We start from the raw sequence: 18,635 nt of genomic DNA on the forward strand, positions 1-18,635 counted from the left end.
TAGACATGTATATTTTATAATATTGATATATAATATTATTTACATATATATAATTAAAACCTCAATAGTGTGTGTAATATTTTAGTACATATGTATATTTTATAATATTGATAAATTATGTATGTATGTATGGATGTATGTATGTATGTATGTATGTATGTGCATACATATGTATGACAAAGTGTAAATATTTTATGTAGCTTTTGTTTAATATATAGATATTAAACGGGTTATTGGGTAACCCGATTATTTTTCCGTGTCGCGTTTGGGTCGACCTAAATTTGACACGACACGAAGCTGACACGACACGAACACGACCCGATGACCCATTTTGCCAGCTCTATAATTACACCTATCAACTTTTGTCTTCAAATAATATCATTGTGAACTGATAATTTTATCCTTATGATGTCAATAAAATTCTAACAGTATTATAACGGGAGTGGACTATTGAAAAAAATATTAATTTTAGGTGGAGCGCTGCAAAAAAAAAGTTTATGTATTTTTAAAAAAATTAAAAAAACAAGTGATAGGTAGATAATTACCCTAAAAAAAATTTAAAATTTTGACATGGCCCGATAGGCCCATTGCCAAAAAATTAAGAGTTGGACTATTAGCACACCTCTAACATTCTTTTTAAACCACTTTTTTTGTACATATTCTTCTTAATTCTTAAAATAACAATTATTTGTTGTACTTTCTTAATAAATCCCTGTATCGATACTTTTTAAAAAAAAATTATTAGGCGATCTCTCTCGTCCTTCTTCCATTTCAAATCACTTTCAATCTCTTCTTAATTATAATATTCATGAATTTATAATTTTTATCTCTATTTGTCTTTGTTTTTTCTAGTAGATAATAGCATTGGTATATAAATAAAGACATGTATGCGAATCTTTAAAAAAAAAAATTGTCTAAGTAAACAAACTTCACAAAATTATATTTCCTATAAAAAACTTTGTTTATATTTAGATCAAATTTTTATTTTATGACAATTCATTATTTTTTCAAATTTTATAGATTTAATAAGTTTATAATGGAGAAAAATAAGAAAATATAGGTGGGTTTAATTTGATAAATTTTATTTTTAATATAATTTAAATATAAAGGGTAAATTTATAAATAAAGAACAAGAGGAGTTTCATAAGAGATATAGAGGGTGCCAATAGCGTCACTCAAAATTAAACCCGGCATGGACAAGCCGTGCCGAACGGATCCGTGCCCGTGAACCCGCGGGCCGTAGGCCATCTCTAAGTGTCTTCTCTACGATGTTACACGAACCCAAAGTTCTCAAAATATTTTAAAAGTGAAAACGAAAACCTCCGAGAAATTTCTCAAAATTACTCTTTATTATTATCATGAAGACATGAACAAAACCAGTAGACTTGCTCAGATATCTACCTTCACTGTTGCTGCCACATCTAACTTCAACAAAACTGAAAACGCACAAATTTGTTTTTAATTTTTCTTTTCTTTTCTTCTTCTTTTTTTTTTTTTTTTCTTTTTGGGCTTTTGTTTTAGATTTCGAGAATGGACGACGCCAGCAACAACAACAATAACAAGAGAGCAAGAACGAGCGTGGACAAGGCACTGGTTGATGTTTGGTTACGCGAACTCGGCCAGCTCTCCACCCGGAATTTCGCACTCCGTCGCCGTGCTTCCGAGGTCTTATTCTCGTTCAAGGATATCCTTATTCCCCTTTTTCTTTCCAAAAAAAAAATCTTGAATGAAAAAGTAATTCCTTTTATAATTATATTTTGTTTTGAGTAATATAGAGCACATCCTGATTGTAGAATTAGAATAATTGCAATCTTTTTTATTTAATATAATTGATTGATGATTAGGTGATAATATAAAAAAGTAATGTCTTTTATAACTGTAGTGTGTGTAATACATGATATATGGGACGCATTTGAGAATGATTTTGGTAGCGTTGAAAAGTGCTTTCCGGGTTTTTTTTCTTTTATTGTTTTTTTGACAAAGAAACTTGAAAGAAATATTAATTCAATGATTTATATTGCAGGTGATTCAAAGTTTAAATCTCGAAGCTTTATTCTTACTATTGTTTTGTGTTTTAGGATCTTGTTCTTCGACTTGGTATTTACGCAAAGCTTGATAAGCACCGAGGCTGTGTGAACACTGTAAGCTTCAATACAGATGGTGACATTCTGATATCAGGATCTGATGACAGGCGGGTTATACTGTGGGATTGGAAAACCGAGCGTGTCAAACTTTCATTCCATTCTGGTCATAATGACAATGTTTTCCAAGCAAAGATCATGCCATTCACTGATGATCGGAGTATTGTTACCTGCGCTGCTGATGGGCAGGTAATTTTCTTTGTTTAAAAGCAAGGAATTTAACTTACAATAGGATAAAATATATGACTTTTTATTCATTGATATCATTCCTGTTGTAATGGATTTCATTATGAAAGATTTTCCGTGTCAGTGATAGTTTCTCTATGCTGTGTGTAACATTTTGCTCTCTTTTAGGTTCGCCATGCCCAAATTCTGGAACGTGGTGGAGTGGAGACAAAATTGCTAGGTAAACATCAGGGACGGGCACATAAGTTGGCTATTGAACCTGGTAGCCCTCACGTATTTTATACATGTGGTGAAGATGGACTGGTACAACACGTAAGTTCTGATTCCTTTCGCAAGTTTTAATTATTAGATCTGCTGTTCCTTCCTTGTTGAAAAATACTGTTAGGCATGGACGTGCCTAAACAGTTGGTCATTGAGAAAAACTGTTAAATATCCGAAGGTGTTAAGTTTTTTTTTTTTTTTTTTTTTTTTTTAAATAATGATTTTCCTTCCAACGTACCAATTTTCAAATAAATAGCTGAAAGTGAACTGCATGTCTGCATCAATCAGAATCCCCTCTTAGTCAACTGCCTCTGCTGAACTTTTACTCTAGTAGTTTGATATTACTCTTATTTATATTATTGCTTAACTATACACTGGAATGACACTTTGATGCTCTTACAGTTTGATTTGAGAACTGGGGCCGCTACAGAACTATTTACATGCCGTCCAATTGACGATAGAAGAAATTATATGACAGTAGTAAATCTAAATGCTATTGCAATTGATCCGAGAAATGCCAACCTCTTTGCAGTTGCTGGATCGGATGAGTATACTCGACTTTATGACATTCGCAAATATAAGTGGGATGGTTCAACTGATTTTGGTCAACCTGCAGATTATTTTTGTCCTCCAAATTTGATTGGTGATGAGCAAGTTGGAATAACAGGCTTGGCCTTCTCGGATCAGAGCGAGCTTCTTGTATCTTACAATGATGAGTTCATCTATCTATTTACACAGGACATGGGATTGGGGCCTAATCCACCGCCATCCTCGCCGGTGTCTACCAGAAGTGAGGCAAGTGAAATGGGATCTGATCATACTTCAGCAGCATCTCCATCAACTGCAAATACTGATGTTAGAATTGCTCCCCAAGTTTATAAAGGGCATAGAAATTGTGTGACCGTGAAAGGTGTGAACTTCTTTGGGCCAAAATGTGAATATGTGGTCAGTGGTTCTGACTGTGGTCGGATATTTATCTGGAAGAAAAAAGGTGGAGAGCTCATTCGTGTCATCGAAGCAGATAGGCATGTGGTAAACTGTATTGAGCCTCATCCTCATTCCACGGTACTTGCTAGCAGTGGAATCGAAAGTGACATCAAGATATTGACACCAAATGCTGCGGATAGAGCTACTTTGCCCACAAACATTGAACAGGTATGCTTTTCTATCTATTCAGCTGATTATCGGTGGTCAAAATCTCAAAATTTTTCTTGTTCTATTTTACTATTTGAGCGGTTGGTGAAATAGTTTGAACTCTGAGCGATTGGAAGCAGTTTAAGATGTTGAATTTATATTGCTTTGTGGACCCATGAGCCTTTTACTGAAATCATGAAATTGGAAAAGATAAGGCATATCCTCATCTTATCTTCTGCTTGCAACAAGCTTAATTAACCACAATAATTACTCGTCAATAGAATCAAAGTCTCATATCTGTTGAGATAGAAAATCAACAGTAAATAGCATCTTAAAGCTAGAAATAAGAACAACCTATAAGATTGGCCCCCCTTTTTTTCATTTTCAGAATTTTTTTCATATGATTTTCTCACATGGACCTTAGCACTTGAGCAAAAGCCAAAACTTTAGTGATTATTATGTTAGAGAAATCAGCATTCAATCCTTTCTATTCAATCAAAATGCTGTAGATGGAAAAAGATCTCTGGTATTCCTAGACTATGTAGATGGTTGGAAAGCTATTAGAATATGGATGCCTAATTGGCACTGAGTCTGCCTGTGTAGAATTGGTTAATCCTATGTCAACCTTGGTAATGTGATGTTAATAAATGAATATACGTGGATTGGGCTACAAGAGCCACTGTGCATGATATATGTGTGCAGCAGAGGAACTAATTTCTCTGCTGTTGTTTGGAAAAGGTCCTGATACCTGATCACATTCGTTGGTTTGCACTCGGTGACGATGACGATGGTGATTACTATTTTTATGATATTTATGGCGAAGGCAATGATGATGACGATGACGATGATGATTTTGATGATGACGACGATGATGATGGTGGTGGCGGTGGTAGCGGCGGCGGTGGTGATGTTGATAGTGATGACGATGAAGAAGACGACGACGACGACAATATAGATGACAATGTTGACAACGATAATGATGATGAAAGCAATGAAGAAGCTATTAGTTACAGTGACTTTGATGATTATGACGTTGATCTTGATGTTGATGATGGTGTTGATGGTAATTAATATTATGACGACAGTGTTGATGACGACAATGGAGTTGCTAATGGAAAATAACAATGTTGATAATCTTGTTGGAGTTCGTGATGACTCTAATGATGATGACTTATAATTTTCCCATTTGTGTCCAGTTCAAACCAAAGGCTACCCGTTGGATGCACCATGTACTTTCACCTGAGGACCTGATGATGCAATTATTTTCACTGCAACGGCGAAGGACTAGTCCAGAGCACAATGACGAAAACTCAGCTGCAGGTCGGGAACTTCTACAGCTCATATTGACATTCAATGCCAATAGTGATGGATCTTCAGATGATGATCCATGAGGACTGCTGGGACAATCTTTTTGCCCAAGGAAAATGTTAGTAATTGTACATAACATAGTAGTCAAGTTAAAAATGTTCTGACTGGAACTTTGCCAAGATGCTGTCATTTGCATATTATTCGATTTAATATTCAAGTTCGTTGTTGTCAAACAACAATTGTTTGCTTTTATTGTTTATTCTTTCTATATTATTATCCGAGTTTGATTTATGATATGTGTTAGTGTACAGTCAGTAAATTTGTGTTTTTGATTAAATCGATCCACAATTGTTATATATAGTAGCTGAAATTGCTTCAGATTGTGGTAAACGGGTTTTTTATTCTTTATGAAAATGAACAGGTTTCGCACCCTGAGCTTGTATAATGATGTGCGCTCAGGATTTATAAAAAAGGGAACTTCGAAATGAACCGGACTTGTCTCTTGAGCTTTCTCTGACGGCTGCATTGAGGAATTTGTCCGTAGCTTTGATAGAAGATCCCTCGACACCTTCACTTTCTTTTATAGCTCCTTCCAATTTATCTTTAAATTTGATAGCCTTTCTTCTCATCTCCTCTCCTTTCTGTCTTTCCCATCACAATCATCATGCATGACGATTGCAGCCTGGTTTCCTCTTGCAATCTCTATACAGACACCGGCTTCCTGCAGCATCTTCGAGTTGAAGAACTACTCTGCCATTAGCGGCCATCCTATCATTGGTACCCTTGATACAAACTTCCCAGCACTGAGTTCCAGGCTTCCAGCCACATTGGCTGAGGAATGCACCAGTTGGTTTGTGAGAAAAAATGGTGTTACTGTGATCGAAAATGGTGTTACTGTGATCCAAAATGGTTTGCCACTTACTTCTAAGCCAAGTGCTAAGTGCTAATTCTTTCATCTGTGCTGGTAAAATGGTGTTACTGTGATCCAAAACACAAACGGAACTGGGCATGGAGAATGAAGATCAAGCCATGCAAATAGACCATCAGTTTGCTTGCAACCTATCTTTTTTCACCGAAGAACAAGCTGGTCCTATCATCCATACAGGTTTCCCTACCATTTTCCTGCAAAAATATGTCAGGCCAATGTCTCCCAACCCATCAATGTTATTCAATAAAACATCATCTGAGCATAAGCAGAGCGAGAACTGACGTTCACAAAAGAGCGACAAAGCTTCAGTGGCATCATTTAACTTGAGATCAAACCTGAGTTGCGATGATTCAATAGTGGACACTTCAGGAAAGTCCGGCAGGATGAAGAACTCACGATCCTCGTCAGCCTTGCACTTCTGCAAATTGTTCAGAGAAATGAAGTCTATCGTAAAGCTGTAACCAGCCCCAGCTAAGAACACGGAATGAAAAATTCCAAGCTCATTGGCAACTTCAACCGTCCATCCCAAGAACTTGTCAGACACAATACAAGCCGGGCCGGAGACATCACTTTTAATAATGTCTATGATGATTCTTTGAATAACAATTTAAGGTTTCCGGAGGCAACTAAGAATTGTATCAGGACTTCATACGAGAGCTGACAGATGTTTCCAACCTCAGGAGGGGGGCCATACTCAGATCCATTGAAGGGAACGTCGAGGAGGCGAATGCTCGTATCAGAAGGTGGTAAGGGATTATTTTTGGTTTATTTTGAGTTTTTGACAGTAATTTCTAAAAGTAAAAATAAGAAGTTGTTACCTTATAAACAGTTTATTAAATAAATTATCACACCTTTAAAAATTTTATTATAATTTTTATATTTTAATAAAAGGAGAATTATATTTTATTTTTTCATAAATCTGATATATAAATAAAATTCAATAAAAATTTATGTTTATTTTGCTTATTATATAATAAAACAAAACTCTAAAAATAAAATTTACTATATACATATAATCTACTTTTCAAAATCATTGTAACAGTAACAAAATAATTTACCGAACACCAAGTTACCTTTTGAATTAATAATTTATTTCATTTATATAATAAAAGTTGCTTATTTCATAAGCCACTACAATCCTAAATTGGCCCTTAATTAAGTTGTTTGGCACTCCTTCCCTCATCAATGAGGTAGATGGTTGAATCTCCTATAATTATGAGAGTAATAATAATAACAACAAAACGATAAAGTCATCTTTTAGTAACCTTTTAAGTCTTGGATTTCTTTTAATAAATTAGTTTTTTTTTTCAAAATTTGAGATAAGTAAAGAGATTTTTACTCACTATAAACTTGAAAATCATTTTAATCATTTAGTAATCTTTTCATTTTATTAATTAAAATTAGAGATGAAAAAATATATCGCTGAAACCTTCCTAAGATTCTAAATATTACCTCATCTAAAATAGAATCGATCGATGCAAAGTGTAAAATGTCATTAAGACTTGTTGTTTGGTGGTGGGCTGGAGCCTTTAACAATCAATTCCAAAACTCATATAAATTTCGTTCCTACAAATGATAGTGGGTGTAGATATATATTTCTTAAACACTAATTGAAATATGTTCGTAGATTATAACAATTTTAAATGGGAAAAAAAAAAGAAAAAAGAATAGCCCAAAATTGAAAAATTAGAAGTTAATTGGAACAATCAAATAAGTCTAATAATGATAAATGAATCAAAGGAGGTCTAATAATGATAAATGAATCAAATGAGAAACAATTTAACATATGAAAATTCATAATAATATCATGCCATACTGTCACATTATTTTTTAAATCATATTGTCATATTAGTGTCACGTTAATTTAAAGACAAACTTCGTATGTCAATTTATAATGACAAAATGTTTTGTTTATGTTCCGTTTAATGATTAGTATGATGCTAATTGACTCATTAATTGGTGTACAACTTGTCTTCAATTCTATTAATTAACTTACAAAATATGAATATTTATTTTATGATTAGTGTTACACATCTTAAAGTTTATTCTTAAATTTCATATCAAATAAGCATTCATTTACTAGTTATTGAGATAATGTAGTTAATTCAGAATTTATGAAAAATTATTATCCACTTAATGAATGACATATTACACGCCCTATCATTTGAGATAAAATTTTAGAATGTGAAATTTTACTCTTCAAATATTTCCATACTATATAGCAATGAGTGGAGAAATATTTGTTGTGTAGGGTTTTGTATATATACTAAGGCTTTTTAGAATTAGTGAAATATTATTAGGGTGTTTCAAAATTTTATACGTATTGAAAAAGTTCTATTTAGAGAAGCCCAAATTTTGAGCTTCTCTAAATAGAAGTAAAATAATTTTTTAAATTTCAAAAATTCTATTACAAATACAATCAAATAATTTAATTTTTTTTTAAAAAAAAAACTTTGGGTTTAAAAAAGTTCTTTTGGCTAGCAGAGAAGCCTAACCAAACATTCACTTATTCAGTGTGCCCTTAAAAATCTACTTATTTTGATGGTGTTTGACATGTTGTTGAACAATTTATTTTTCCAATATAGGAGAATTTGACTTCACGGAGAATGGGTAATAGGTAGTGCTTTTCAAGACAAATTAAGGCTTTTAAAAAAAAAAATTTTTTTTTAAATTGATTTAGATGTTTCTATATATCAAAATTTTAACGTATCTAGAAAGCTTTCTTGATTATTTATTATAATTTAGTTTTTGAAAGGATCCTATTATTTTTGTTTTATTTTGAAATGGATCTTTGAGGGGAAAAAAAAAAAAAAAGGAAAGAAATGGATCTTCGAAAGCTTTGGTGATTGTAAGTACAGAAGAAACCCTCAAAATACACTCTGAAATATTATGTATGATAAATTCTTGTCGCACGCCATACCAATTATTGGTGATTGTCTTGTCACTCGTCTGAAGAGTAATTGTACGACATGTCGTTTATGAAATAATTATCGTCCGATTTGGCGTTTGATAAATTGAACGACATTTGGCCGACCACGGTTGACAATGAAAAAGATCGCACTGAAAAAGCGATGTCGTTTTCTGACAACAGTCAATTCCTTTTTTTCCAATAAAACACACCCTCCCCACTATCTCCCTCCCTCTCTCTCTAAAACCCCACCACCATATTGTTCTTGGCTTCTTGCATGCTTAAACCCCCACTTGAAATTGTGAATAATCTACAGAAAATTCAATGGAAATCAAATTAATGCATACCCATATGGAAAAGGTAAATTTTTTCTCACACTTACATACTTGACTTTGTTTTAGTTTTTCTTTCTTTTTACACTTCGCTTTGCATGCTGTTGAATCTTAATCTTATATTTTTGTGTTTTCTTATATAATAATCATATCTTTTGAGGAAGGAATCAAAAAGTTTCTGTTTTCTTTTTCATTTTTATTAAAAAGGAAAAAAAGTGCAGAAGGCAAAGTACTTGATTAATTAATGTAACAAGATGGTATTTTGCCCAACTGGGTATTTTAGCTTGATAATTTCAGGCATCATATTGTGTCTCATGCTTGGGGTTTATTTGATTTAATGGGTTCATCATATTGTATGATCTTTTGTTGTGGAATCTCGTGGAGAAACACTTGAAAGTTGTAATCTTTTTTTTTTTAATTTTATTTTTAAATCGTTTAATTGCGACACGGCATATTGTCCTTCCAATACTTGCAAATTACAAATTCTGGTGCAGTTAGATTAGAAAGAAGATTGATCAAGGGAATGTAGTCATTTAATGTTCTCTTTTTTGTGATATTTCAGATTTGTGGAGATAGAGAGATGAAGTGCAGTAGTTTTCGACTTCCAGAAGATGTCATGATTGATATTTTCTTGCGACTGGAGGTAAAGAATCTTGCACGATTGCGGTGTGTTTGCAAATCATGGAATACTTTACTCACCAGCAAGACTTTTGTTGAGATCCATCTTAATCAGTCCATGAGAAATCCCCGTCCTCTTCTTTTTAGACATGGTATCAGCCCTTCATATCTGGGCTTCTATTCAACAAAGTGCAAGGAGTTTGAGGATCTTTGTGATCCCCCCTTTCGTACACAACTTGCAGATCTGGATGTTGTTGGGTCTTGTAATGGTGTGCTTTGTTTCTGCAGCAATGGTTCTGACCGTTCTCTCATCTATTTGTGGAATCCTTTGATCAAAAAGTATATGACACTCCCCAGACCCTCCCTTAATCCTCGGTACCTTGGGTTTGGTGTCAATTCAGTAAGCGGCCACCTTGATGACTTCAAAGTGGTAACCATCTCTGTCAATGCAGATGCTGAGGTCTACAGCCTGAGATCAAATTCGTGGAAAAATATTGCATATGGTTTCCCTCGGAGTATTGAGATAAATCGTAGTCATATTAACTCTTCCGTCTTTCTAAACGGATCTGTACACTGGTGTGCTCGGTTCAGCTGTTATCATGATAATAGCTGCCCTTGGCTTATAGTCTCGTTTGACTTTGCCAAGGAGGTTTTCCAAACAGTTATGATGCCATATGACCTGTCCACTGATGATGCTGATAAGTATTTGAATGTTTTTGATGGATATCTTTGTGTTTTTGCTACCATTCCTAATAACACCTTTCGTTCTTATGAGTTATGGGTGATGAAGGAGTATGGATTAACTGAGTCCTGGACTAAATTATACACAATTGAAAAACCTCAGAGAATTTGGTGGCCGCTGGGGTTTACGGAGCGGGGTAAAATTTTTATACGAGGGGAATGCCGGCATGGTGGCTATGGTTTACTTGTCTACAATCCACACAGTGACACATTTAAGTGCATTGGAGTCCACCTTCCATATTATGCAATTCAAGTGCTGAATTTTGTGGAGAGTATAATTGAACCTGTGTCTCAATCTTTGATTCTGAGTAGAAGTTGACTTTTCCTTGAGCTTAGGGGAGAACGGGCATCTACTGCTGCAAAGGGGAATCTTGCTCCTTTACATGACCTTTCTTAACTTGTTTCTAGTCTATCCAGCAACGGTGGAGATGGATGCTCTCTAGTGTGTTTGCAAATTGTGGGTAAATATTTTCTTCGTCTTCCTCTATCGATGCTGGTATTATTCAGTTTATCTGAGTTTAGTGCTTCTTTCCTCTGTAACATACATTGTATATTTTCCGCCTAGAAGAGGGCATCTATCAAAATGTCTTCTATATTTGTGTATTCTAATTGCTAATATGATTGCATTAGCATAGCCCTTGAACCATGACCAAAATTTGATTACATTCTTGACTTGTATGTCAACTTGTTTCTGTCTCGAAACATGTTATCCTTGGTTTGCAATTTGCCACTTTTTCAGTGCTTGAAGTCAGTTCTCTATTATGGAGGATGTAAGTGGAATGGCTCTGGCTTTCTTCTCTGTTTTGGCAGTATATTAGGACTTAGGCTTTTAGATCTTTCTGCTTGTATAATTGATTGCAATATTCTTTGGTAATTGAATTGATCTTTTTGCACTCATAATTGATGTTGACTTTTGCAGTTAGGATTTGCTGAACGCTAATTACAATTTACTATTGAAACTTCCTTACTTTTTGCTGCAAATATAGTATGCTAATTGCTAAGAGGATTTGAGCTACTTACTATATAAAACCCCCATCAGAAATATACAACTTTCCCACGTCAAGATAACACAATGAAAATATATTTTTGGAGTGCTAATTCAAGAGGGTATAGAGTTGTCTTATTGGCTTAATTTACCTAAGCTATGAGGTTTTCCGGCTGTTATCCTGCATGGAAGAGTTGAAATATACCAGAGGTAAAGTAATATCAGTAGGCATTTTCTTGGGTTTCTTCTGCCATTGAGGTCTACAGAGATGAGAACACCATTTTTAGGATAGAGCATAATCCTCAAAACTAGGCTAAGCAGCACTGGTTTTGTGACTTGGAGCTTGCAGGAGTGTGACTCATCATAAGACTCTGAATAAAGGCAACCATCTGAGAAATGAAACATTTGATTGCTGACATCAGTGCCATCTAGAGAAAACATAGAAACTTAATAGCAGTTCATATGTGAAAGCTCTTACTGAAGCAAGTCCAATGCACATAATACTGAAACCTGGGAAATTGAATGGTGCTCCTTTGGATAAGAACAAAGCTGGATGAACAAAAAGATCAGTTAAACTGTCAAGTCTTTGAATATATTCATACAGAAATAGCCTACTGATTCACTCGCTTCTGCCACCATAGTAACTAGAACGGGGCACAAAATTTCTAACTAGACAACCCCCGTACCCAGGCGGCAATGTGTCAAACCATGATGTGGGCAACAAAGCCCGTTGCAAGATTTTGTAGTTTACTAAGAGAAAACAGAAACTTTTTGATTCCTTTAAAGGACTAAAAATCAATAGGGATCAATCCTCTACTTACCTGTCAAAGGACTAAAAATCAATGGAGAAACGATGTTTGCAAAGGAACTTATGCCTGAGATACATCCCTGAGCCTTTCCCTGCTCATTTGGCCCAACTTGTTTTGATACAATGCTGCGAAACTGTGGTAGAAAATTTCATTAGCGGTCATATTGCAATCAACTGAGAATAGCATTAAGCATAAATTTAATTAACTTACAGATGGGGTTGCAAAAACAACAAGAACACTAAATGCTGTGGTTGCGTACGGAACCTGCATGAAAATGCTTTTAAGAATTTTAAGCAACAGAACATGGACAGAAATCTGTTTTCTGGTAATGAAAGAAAGAAGCAGCAGCTTGAAAACTTTGTTGAAGAAAATTTTAATTACCCAAGCTGACCAAGATATGCTGCAAATAAACATCTGCATTCGATCATATCAAGTAAAGCATCAGCAATTTGGGTTCAGTGTAACACAGTTAAAAAGTTCATTGATGGCATTGGTATATGTACAAGCACTTACATTAATACAAGCTGCAAAGAGCCCCAATGAAAGCAACTTTGCTTCTCCCAAAATGGGTGCTAACAAGGGCATGAAAAGCAGCTGCAGAATAATATATATGTATATGTAAAAAGGAAAATGTTAAGCAAATGCGAAAGCAGTTTTTTTTATTAATTAAATGCACAGGTACACTATACGAGATTTGAACCCGAGACCTAAGTTTTGGTAAGGCCACCCACTATTCAGTGGAGCTGGGTTTAGGTCTAAATGAAAAACCACATTAACTAAACAGAAAGCTGCATAACACATGCCTGTGAAATTGTTCCAGCAAGCCCAGCAATCAGCATCAGATCAGCAAACTGGTTCTTATTGAAGTGAAATTGAGCCTTTAAGAAGTACTGCATGACGTTAAAAAAATTCCAGGTTAGCTTCTCTTCTAATGTGGGTTGGGCAATAATAATACGGCACTGTCACTAGTGTTTGTAAAGTAGTTTGTCTCGTTAGTATCATCGATATCTATATATATACCAGAAATGAAGCTTGCATTCCGCCCTCTGATAGACCGCTGAAGAATGCGACAACTGCGGCTTGTGACAATGTGACACTGCAGCAAATTTAGGTTCATTTTACAAGTTGCAGCTCTCTCAGAACCACATTAAAATAGAAAATTTAATATTACCTGCTCCTGAGCAAACAAATGAGATCCCTTATTGAAGGGATCTTTTTGCATACTGGTATCTTCACTGGTGAATTACTCTCATTTTGATTAACACCTTCTGTTTCTTCCGTAATGATCGGTCGTGTTAAATCATCATCATCATCATTGGGTACATCATCCTTGAGGAAAACTCTCATGTACGCAGCAGCAAGCATTGATACAATTGTAGCTGCCTGAAAAAAGTATGCAAGTATGTATATTTTTAAGAATTAGTACTCAAGTGCTAGTGTTCGCATTTTTTTTAAAAAATTCAGACAACAAACTGTCTATATTAATTATTAAATATTGAGAGCTACTAAATGATGAAAATTATTTTAACTATAAATTTTTTGTAAAGAGTTTGAGAGAAAATAATACGGACATATATAGTAAATTTTTATAAGACTAAATTATATAATATTTTTTTTAATTTCAAGAAAAAAAAAAACCTGAAATGCGGAAGTAGTGGAGAGGAAACGGGCGGCCAGGGTTCCACAGACAAATGAGGCTGACAAAACACCCAGTAAAATTCCGAAAGCCGATGCCCTTTGTCTTTCTGAAATGTTGTCTGCCTGAGAATGATCAATAAGCAACAGTTTCGTGAGCACAAATTAATTGGAAAAGTAATTAAGTTTAAGTAATTAGCAAGGAGCGACGATTAATTAATTACCACATAAGCAAGAGCAAGGCAGTTAATGCTGCCTTCACAAACCATGGCCGTGAGAGTTCTGAGCGCGTAATATGCATAAAAGAAGCTGATGCTTCTTCTGTATGCCAATATGGCTGCATCCAAATATATGAAGAATCAATTGATCTATTTTTGTCAATAATCTTTTCTCTTTTTTTCTTTTGGGCATTAGTCCAATTAATTTGTTTAACTTTTACGGTCGAAACAAGAAGTCAGAGGTCTAATTTGAGATTGGGAGAGAATGGGGCAAATGAAACTCCTCAATAAAATTAATTTTGTGTCATTTACGCTCCAAAACTCATTATTTACAAAAATTTTAAAAAAAAAAAATGCTTCCTCCACAATGGTTACATAAATATATCCAAAAGGAGATGAGTTACTATGACTAGTGAGTAGTGTCGAGAAAATGAGGGTGTTATAGACACTTTTCGACATCAAATTGGCAGTTTATGCAAACTTTCCAAATTAAATTTTGAGGCATCTGTAAACAAATTACCCTAATTTATTTGTGGTGTACGGTTTGTGATTAACAACATAATAACATACGTATGAGCCAGAACCTAGGCAGGCAGGCAGGCATAGTGATTAACTGATTATGTTGTGACACAACATGGGGACCATATGTGATATGACCAATGACACATTGCTGATTTTTCATATCTTGGTAATGCATCATCCATTAATAAAATATTAATAGGTCAACGGTTATAGTTTTCTAAACATATTTAAAATTTAGTGAGACAGACAGTGGGATAGGTGTCCGTCGCACATAAATGTAATGCGTTACTGCGTTTATGTGAGACATGCACATGTCCCACTTGTCTGTCTCACTTGTTCTTAACTTCGTTTTTTGCTCGATTTTTATGTGTTTTCAATGATTTTTCTTTATTTCTCAACTCAAACTAAATATTTTAATAAATCACATTATTTTATGAATGAAAAATAACAACATTTGCAACAAAACCCACTTTAATTTCGAACTTAGTTGATAAAATTAATAGATTAAAGGTTTATATTGTGTAAGAGAATAAACTAATTTTAAAAAGCTCTCCCATTGATGATTATATCTTCAATTATGCAATTGGTTATCGAGAGTGATGAAGTTTGTTAAGAGTGATGGAGGCTTGTTAAGTTGTTGAGGAAGATCCGTATTTAGTTGTGCTGGAATTGAAAAAGTGGCATGCTTTTGTAAATTTGATGAAAGTGATGAAGGTAATTTAGTCCAAAAATAAAGTGTTTGGCTAATTATGATAGAAGAAATTTTGGAGAGTTAAAGTTGAAAAACGCAAAAATTTTATGGCGATTTTTATAAGTTTGGGGACCATATGTGATGTGACCAATGACACATTGCTGATTTTTCATATCTTGGTGACACATCGTCCATTAATAAAATACTAATAGGTCAACGGTTGGGGCCTGAGTACGCATGGAGAAGTACACATAATAGCTTGATTTAAAGAAAAAAGAAAAAAAAAAAAAGAGGCAGGTTTTATGACATGAGCAAACAGCTAGGGCCACGCACTTACCCAGTACGCACGTAACTTACCGAGTGGGATTATCGATAGAGTCAATGGCAAAGTGAGCATGGCTTTTCTTCCATACTGGTCCGACAGATTCCCAATAACTGGCATCATCACTAAGGTTCCCAATCCTATGATCTGCATCATCAAACATGATCAAACGTGTTCAAAATGTTGGGTCGTTTGCTTTCGGCCTTGGTCTCCAAAAATTGGAAAAAAAGAAAAGAAAATTAAATTTGATGTCTGAGAAATTAAAAGCTTGTGTATATATTGTATATGGACTTTGGGTCCCTTTAGATTCAATGATATGATTGTGTAGGCATCATTGTATGACACATGCGGAATCACTACACACAAGTGTGATTTTACGAATTGATTGATGGGTTTATTCAAGAAAAAGAACATTAGTGGAGGGATCCACTTATCATTTCATAGAATGCATTGCGCTTAAAGTAGCTGGATAGATATATGCAATGGAGTTAGTTGTTAAAAAATCACAAAATCAAGTGTTGGTTTTTATTAATTTGGAGGTGAGGTTCATTTCCTTTTTCTTTTTCTTTTTTTCCCTTAAAGATGTTATAATAAGTTAGGTTGTATTTATTTTTTTTTTCTGAAATCTGAATAGATTTAGATTTTGCTAAAGAAAACTAAATTCAAACTTAAAGACTAACCCATAAACAACACCTTTGTCTTCGATTATTACTTGCGAATCATATTAATCTTAATTTTTTTTGAAAAAATATGGATATACACAGTCATAGTAGCTAAAAAAATTACAAACTCCTAATATTACACTACCATACAGACATAAATACAGCACTGAAGTCATGATTTTTTGTTTTTTTTTTTTTTTTGTTTATTGCAGCAACTAGTCCTGTCCTTCTCATATTAGAAACAAAGCAAATGTTCACAACACTTGATAATTTCATATTATAAAGTAACCATTTGAGCAAAAACTTAAAATCTATAGATAGAAGGCGGACATCACTATTTAATATTTTCTGGGTTCATATGAATGGTAGCTTAAGAAGGATAAAGACAGAGAGAAACTGGTGGACGCTCAAGATAAGGGTGGAATTGGAATCAGCCTTCGAAAATATGGGGTCAAGATGTGAAAACAAGAAATAAGAGGGGGCCAAAAGGGAAAAAAAGGTAGAATCTGGGAGGGCCATGCCTTCTCTAGGCCTTTAGTGTAGTTTCGCCCATGCTGTGGAATGTTGTTGAACTCAAGTGATGTAAGATGGCTATCTCCAATCTAGCTTCGATGAAAATAGATATTTTTTCCGGAAGGTGACGAGTCAAGGTGTGGGGGCAAACACAGTTTCACAAGTACGCATTTGTTTGCTTCCTGTTAAACCTTATCGTCTACCCTTATTTTAGCAAAAGAACAGAAAACAAAAGAATTTAGTAATTAATATTAGTTAAAAAAAGAAACATGCTCGTGCATGTAACTGATAATAATGTACGCGTTAGTGGGAGAGAGAGAAAAAAAAGGAAAGATATATATATATCCCCCTGTTCTATTAAAACTGTTAATGATATAAAAAAGAAACGATTTAAAAAATTTAATTTGTGGTGCGGTCGCAGAAAAATTAATTTGCTGAAATTTAGGTCAGGATGTGCGAAAGTTGGTTTAATGAAGTGAGAGTAAGAGGAAACTAAATAATGAATTAACATACCGCTTGCTGGAAGCCGGAGAGATAAATGGCAAGAGAACATTCATCCAGGCCAGGGCAAAGCGCCATCATCGTAACGTCGGTAATGGCCGGAACTACCATCATGGTGGGGAAACCCCAGAGGAAAACAGTCACGAAGAGGTGGCTCAAAGTTTTTATCTCCTTCTCCATTCCCATTTAAGTCTCTAATATTAGAAGCTGAAGCTGTGATATTATTACAATTATGCTGTCTCGCCTTATCTATAATTAAGGGTTCAAAGGGAGACAGTAAGGTGGCGGGTACAAAATTAATTAATTTTCATGGGACCATATGGGGTCATATGCTTTTGCTTTTATGTGTACAAAATAAATAAAGAGAGAGAGAGAGAGCAAACGAAAGATTGGGAAAAAAATGAGATTCTTCATGAATGGGAAGTTGCTTTATGTTTTTATCTCAGATTTTTTAAGTGAGTGATGAAAAGGAAAGCGGTCTATAGCTGGGGAGGTATCGTCTTGCTTCAAGTTATTGTAAAGACAGAGAATTATCTGATGTATATATATCCTGTATATGGAATAGAAACTTTCATGCGTGTGAGAAGCATCTATGATACATATATAGACAAAAATAGCTTAATTAGTCTTAGGCGCAAGTATCCCAATCACTTGCTCTCACTGCTTTTTCATGCTTCGAAGCTAAGTTATAAGGCTTGACACTTTGATTGTTACCCTTTTTTTTTATCATAAATAGTAAGAAAGAAAATACACACACATATACATACATGTAATTTTGTTAGATGATGTCTGCACGTTATAAAATGTGTATTTTATTTATTTATTTATTTAGATTTTACCAGTACAATATTGATTTGATGCAATTAAGCACTAATTTTTTTCAAGACTAATTATAAGCCCCTTTACACTTATCCAGAATTAATAGGATTCTACATTATTCAATTTCTTGAATTGGATTAACATGCTGGAGGTAAACTCTTTTTAACTGATCACTTTGAGTATTGAGCTCTTTTTTAAGGACAACTTTGGTGGTTTCAATAGATGATGAAAATAGGTGCAATAATTGAATGATTATATAGTGAGAAATGTTGCACACATTATGATGAACCACATAGAGTATGGTGCCACATTTTCTGACTAAATCAACAACTTCAAAAATATTGATATGGAGCTATAAAAATGCGCCTCCTATTTAGTCATGCAGTGGACAAAGTTAATGT

At 34.4% G+C, this 18,635-nt stretch overlaps 3 protein-coding genes across 6 annotated transcripts; 2 read left to right on the forward strand and 1 right to left on the reverse strand.

Moving 5' to 3' along the window:
- The first annotated feature begins 1,160 nt into the window (after positions 1–1,160).
- On the forward strand, positions 1,161–5,326 carry LOC102612899 (uncharacterized). 4 transcript variants are annotated; one of them, XR_008051109.1, is made up of 6 exons: positions 1,161–1,665; positions 2,079–2,330; positions 2,496–2,639; positions 2,991–3,743; positions 4,546–4,785; positions 4,919–5,062. XR_008051109.1 is itself a non-coding variant. In XM_006486615.4 (6 exons), exons 1-6 carry the CDS (start codon positions 1,531–1,533, stop codon positions 4,963–4,965), a joined length of 1,656 nt encoding a protein of 551 aa, XP_006486678.2. In that variant the 5' UTR covers positions 1,161–1,530; the 3' UTR covers positions 4,966–5,105. The 4 variants fall into 4 exon arrangements, 3 of the variants coding, with proteins under 3 accessions (XP_006486678.2, XP_052288316.1, XP_006486680.2); XM_006486615.4 differs by having other exon boundaries at positions 4,461–4,785; positions 4,919–5,105; XM_052432356.1 differs by having other exon boundaries at positions 4,546–5,061.
- Positions 5,327–9,060: 3,734 nt separating this feature from the next.
- LOC102614090 (F-box/kelch-repeat protein At3g23880) lies at positions 9,061–11,160 on the forward strand. The gene is made up of 2 exons (XM_006486620.4): positions 9,061–9,226; positions 9,761–11,160. Exons 1-2 carry the CDS (start codon positions 9,191–9,193, stop codon positions 10,874–10,876), a joined length of 1,152 nt encoding a protein of 383 aa, XP_006486683.2. The 5' UTR covers positions 9,061–9,190; the 3' UTR covers positions 10,877–11,160.
- Positions 11,161–11,555: 395 nt separating this feature from the next.
- Positions 11,556–17,844, reverse strand: LOC102613590 (uncharacterized). The gene is made up of 13 exons (XM_006486618.4): positions 17,428–17,844; positions 15,775–15,886; positions 14,211–14,323; positions 13,990–14,112; positions 13,523–13,734; positions 13,372–13,447; positions 13,155–13,241; positions 12,865–12,945; positions 12,733–12,765; positions 12,562–12,615; positions 12,364–12,484; positions 12,021–12,091; positions 11,556–11,931 (listed from the first exon to the last, which is right to left on the reverse strand). The coding sequence occupies exons 1-13, from the start codon at positions 17,599–17,601 to the stop codon at positions 11,851–11,853; spliced, it is 1,338 nt and encodes a 445-aa protein (XP_006486681.2). The 5' UTR covers positions 17,602–17,844; the 3' UTR covers positions 11,556–11,850.
- Between the last annotated feature and the right edge of the window lie 791 nt (positions 17,845–18,635).

Source organism: Citrus sinensis, chromosome 8 (genome assembly GCF_022201045.2).
Source record: "Citrus sinensis cultivar Valencia sweet orange chromosome 8, DVS_A1.0, whole genome shotgun sequence".
Lineage (NCBI taxonomy): Eukaryota > Viridiplantae > Streptophyta > Magnoliopsida > Sapindales > Rutaceae > Citrus > Citrus sinensis.

Excerpts from the sequence above, each read along its gene's own strand:
- LOC102612899 (XM_006486615.4), top strand. The coding sequence starts at position 1,531 with ATGGACGACGCCAGCAACAACAACAATAACAAGAGAGCAAGAACGAGC. Across the intron at positions 1,666-2,078 it reads TCCGTCGCCGTGCTTCCGAG|GATCTTGTTCTTCGACTTGG; the intron begins GTCTTATTCTCG and ends TTTGTGTTTTAG. Across the intron at positions 2,331-2,495 it reads CCTGCGCTGCTGATGGGCAG|GTTCGCCATGCCCAAATTCT; the intron begins GTAATTTTCTTT and ends GCTCTCTTTTAG.
- LOC102614090 (XM_006486620.4), top strand. The coding sequence starts at position 9,191 with ATGGAAATCAAATTAATGCATACCCATATGGAAAAG. Across the intron at positions 9,227-9,760 it reads TGCATACCCATATGGAAAAG|ATTTGTGGAGATAGAGAGAT; the intron begins GTAAATTTTTTC and ends GTGATATTTCAG.
- LOC102613590 (XM_006486618.4), bottom strand. The coding sequence starts at position 17,601 with ATGGGAATGGAGAAGGAGATAAAAACTTTGAGCCACCTCTTCGTGACT. Across the intron at positions 12,092-12,363 it reads GATTTTTAGTCCTTTGACAG|CTTTGTTCTTATCCAAAGGA; the intron begins GTAAGTAGAGGA and ends TTGTTCATCCAG. Across the intron at positions 11,932-12,020 it reads TGTGCATTGGACTTGCTTCA|ATGGTTGCCTTTATTCAGAG; the intron begins GTAAGAGCTTTC and ends TTCATTTCTCAG.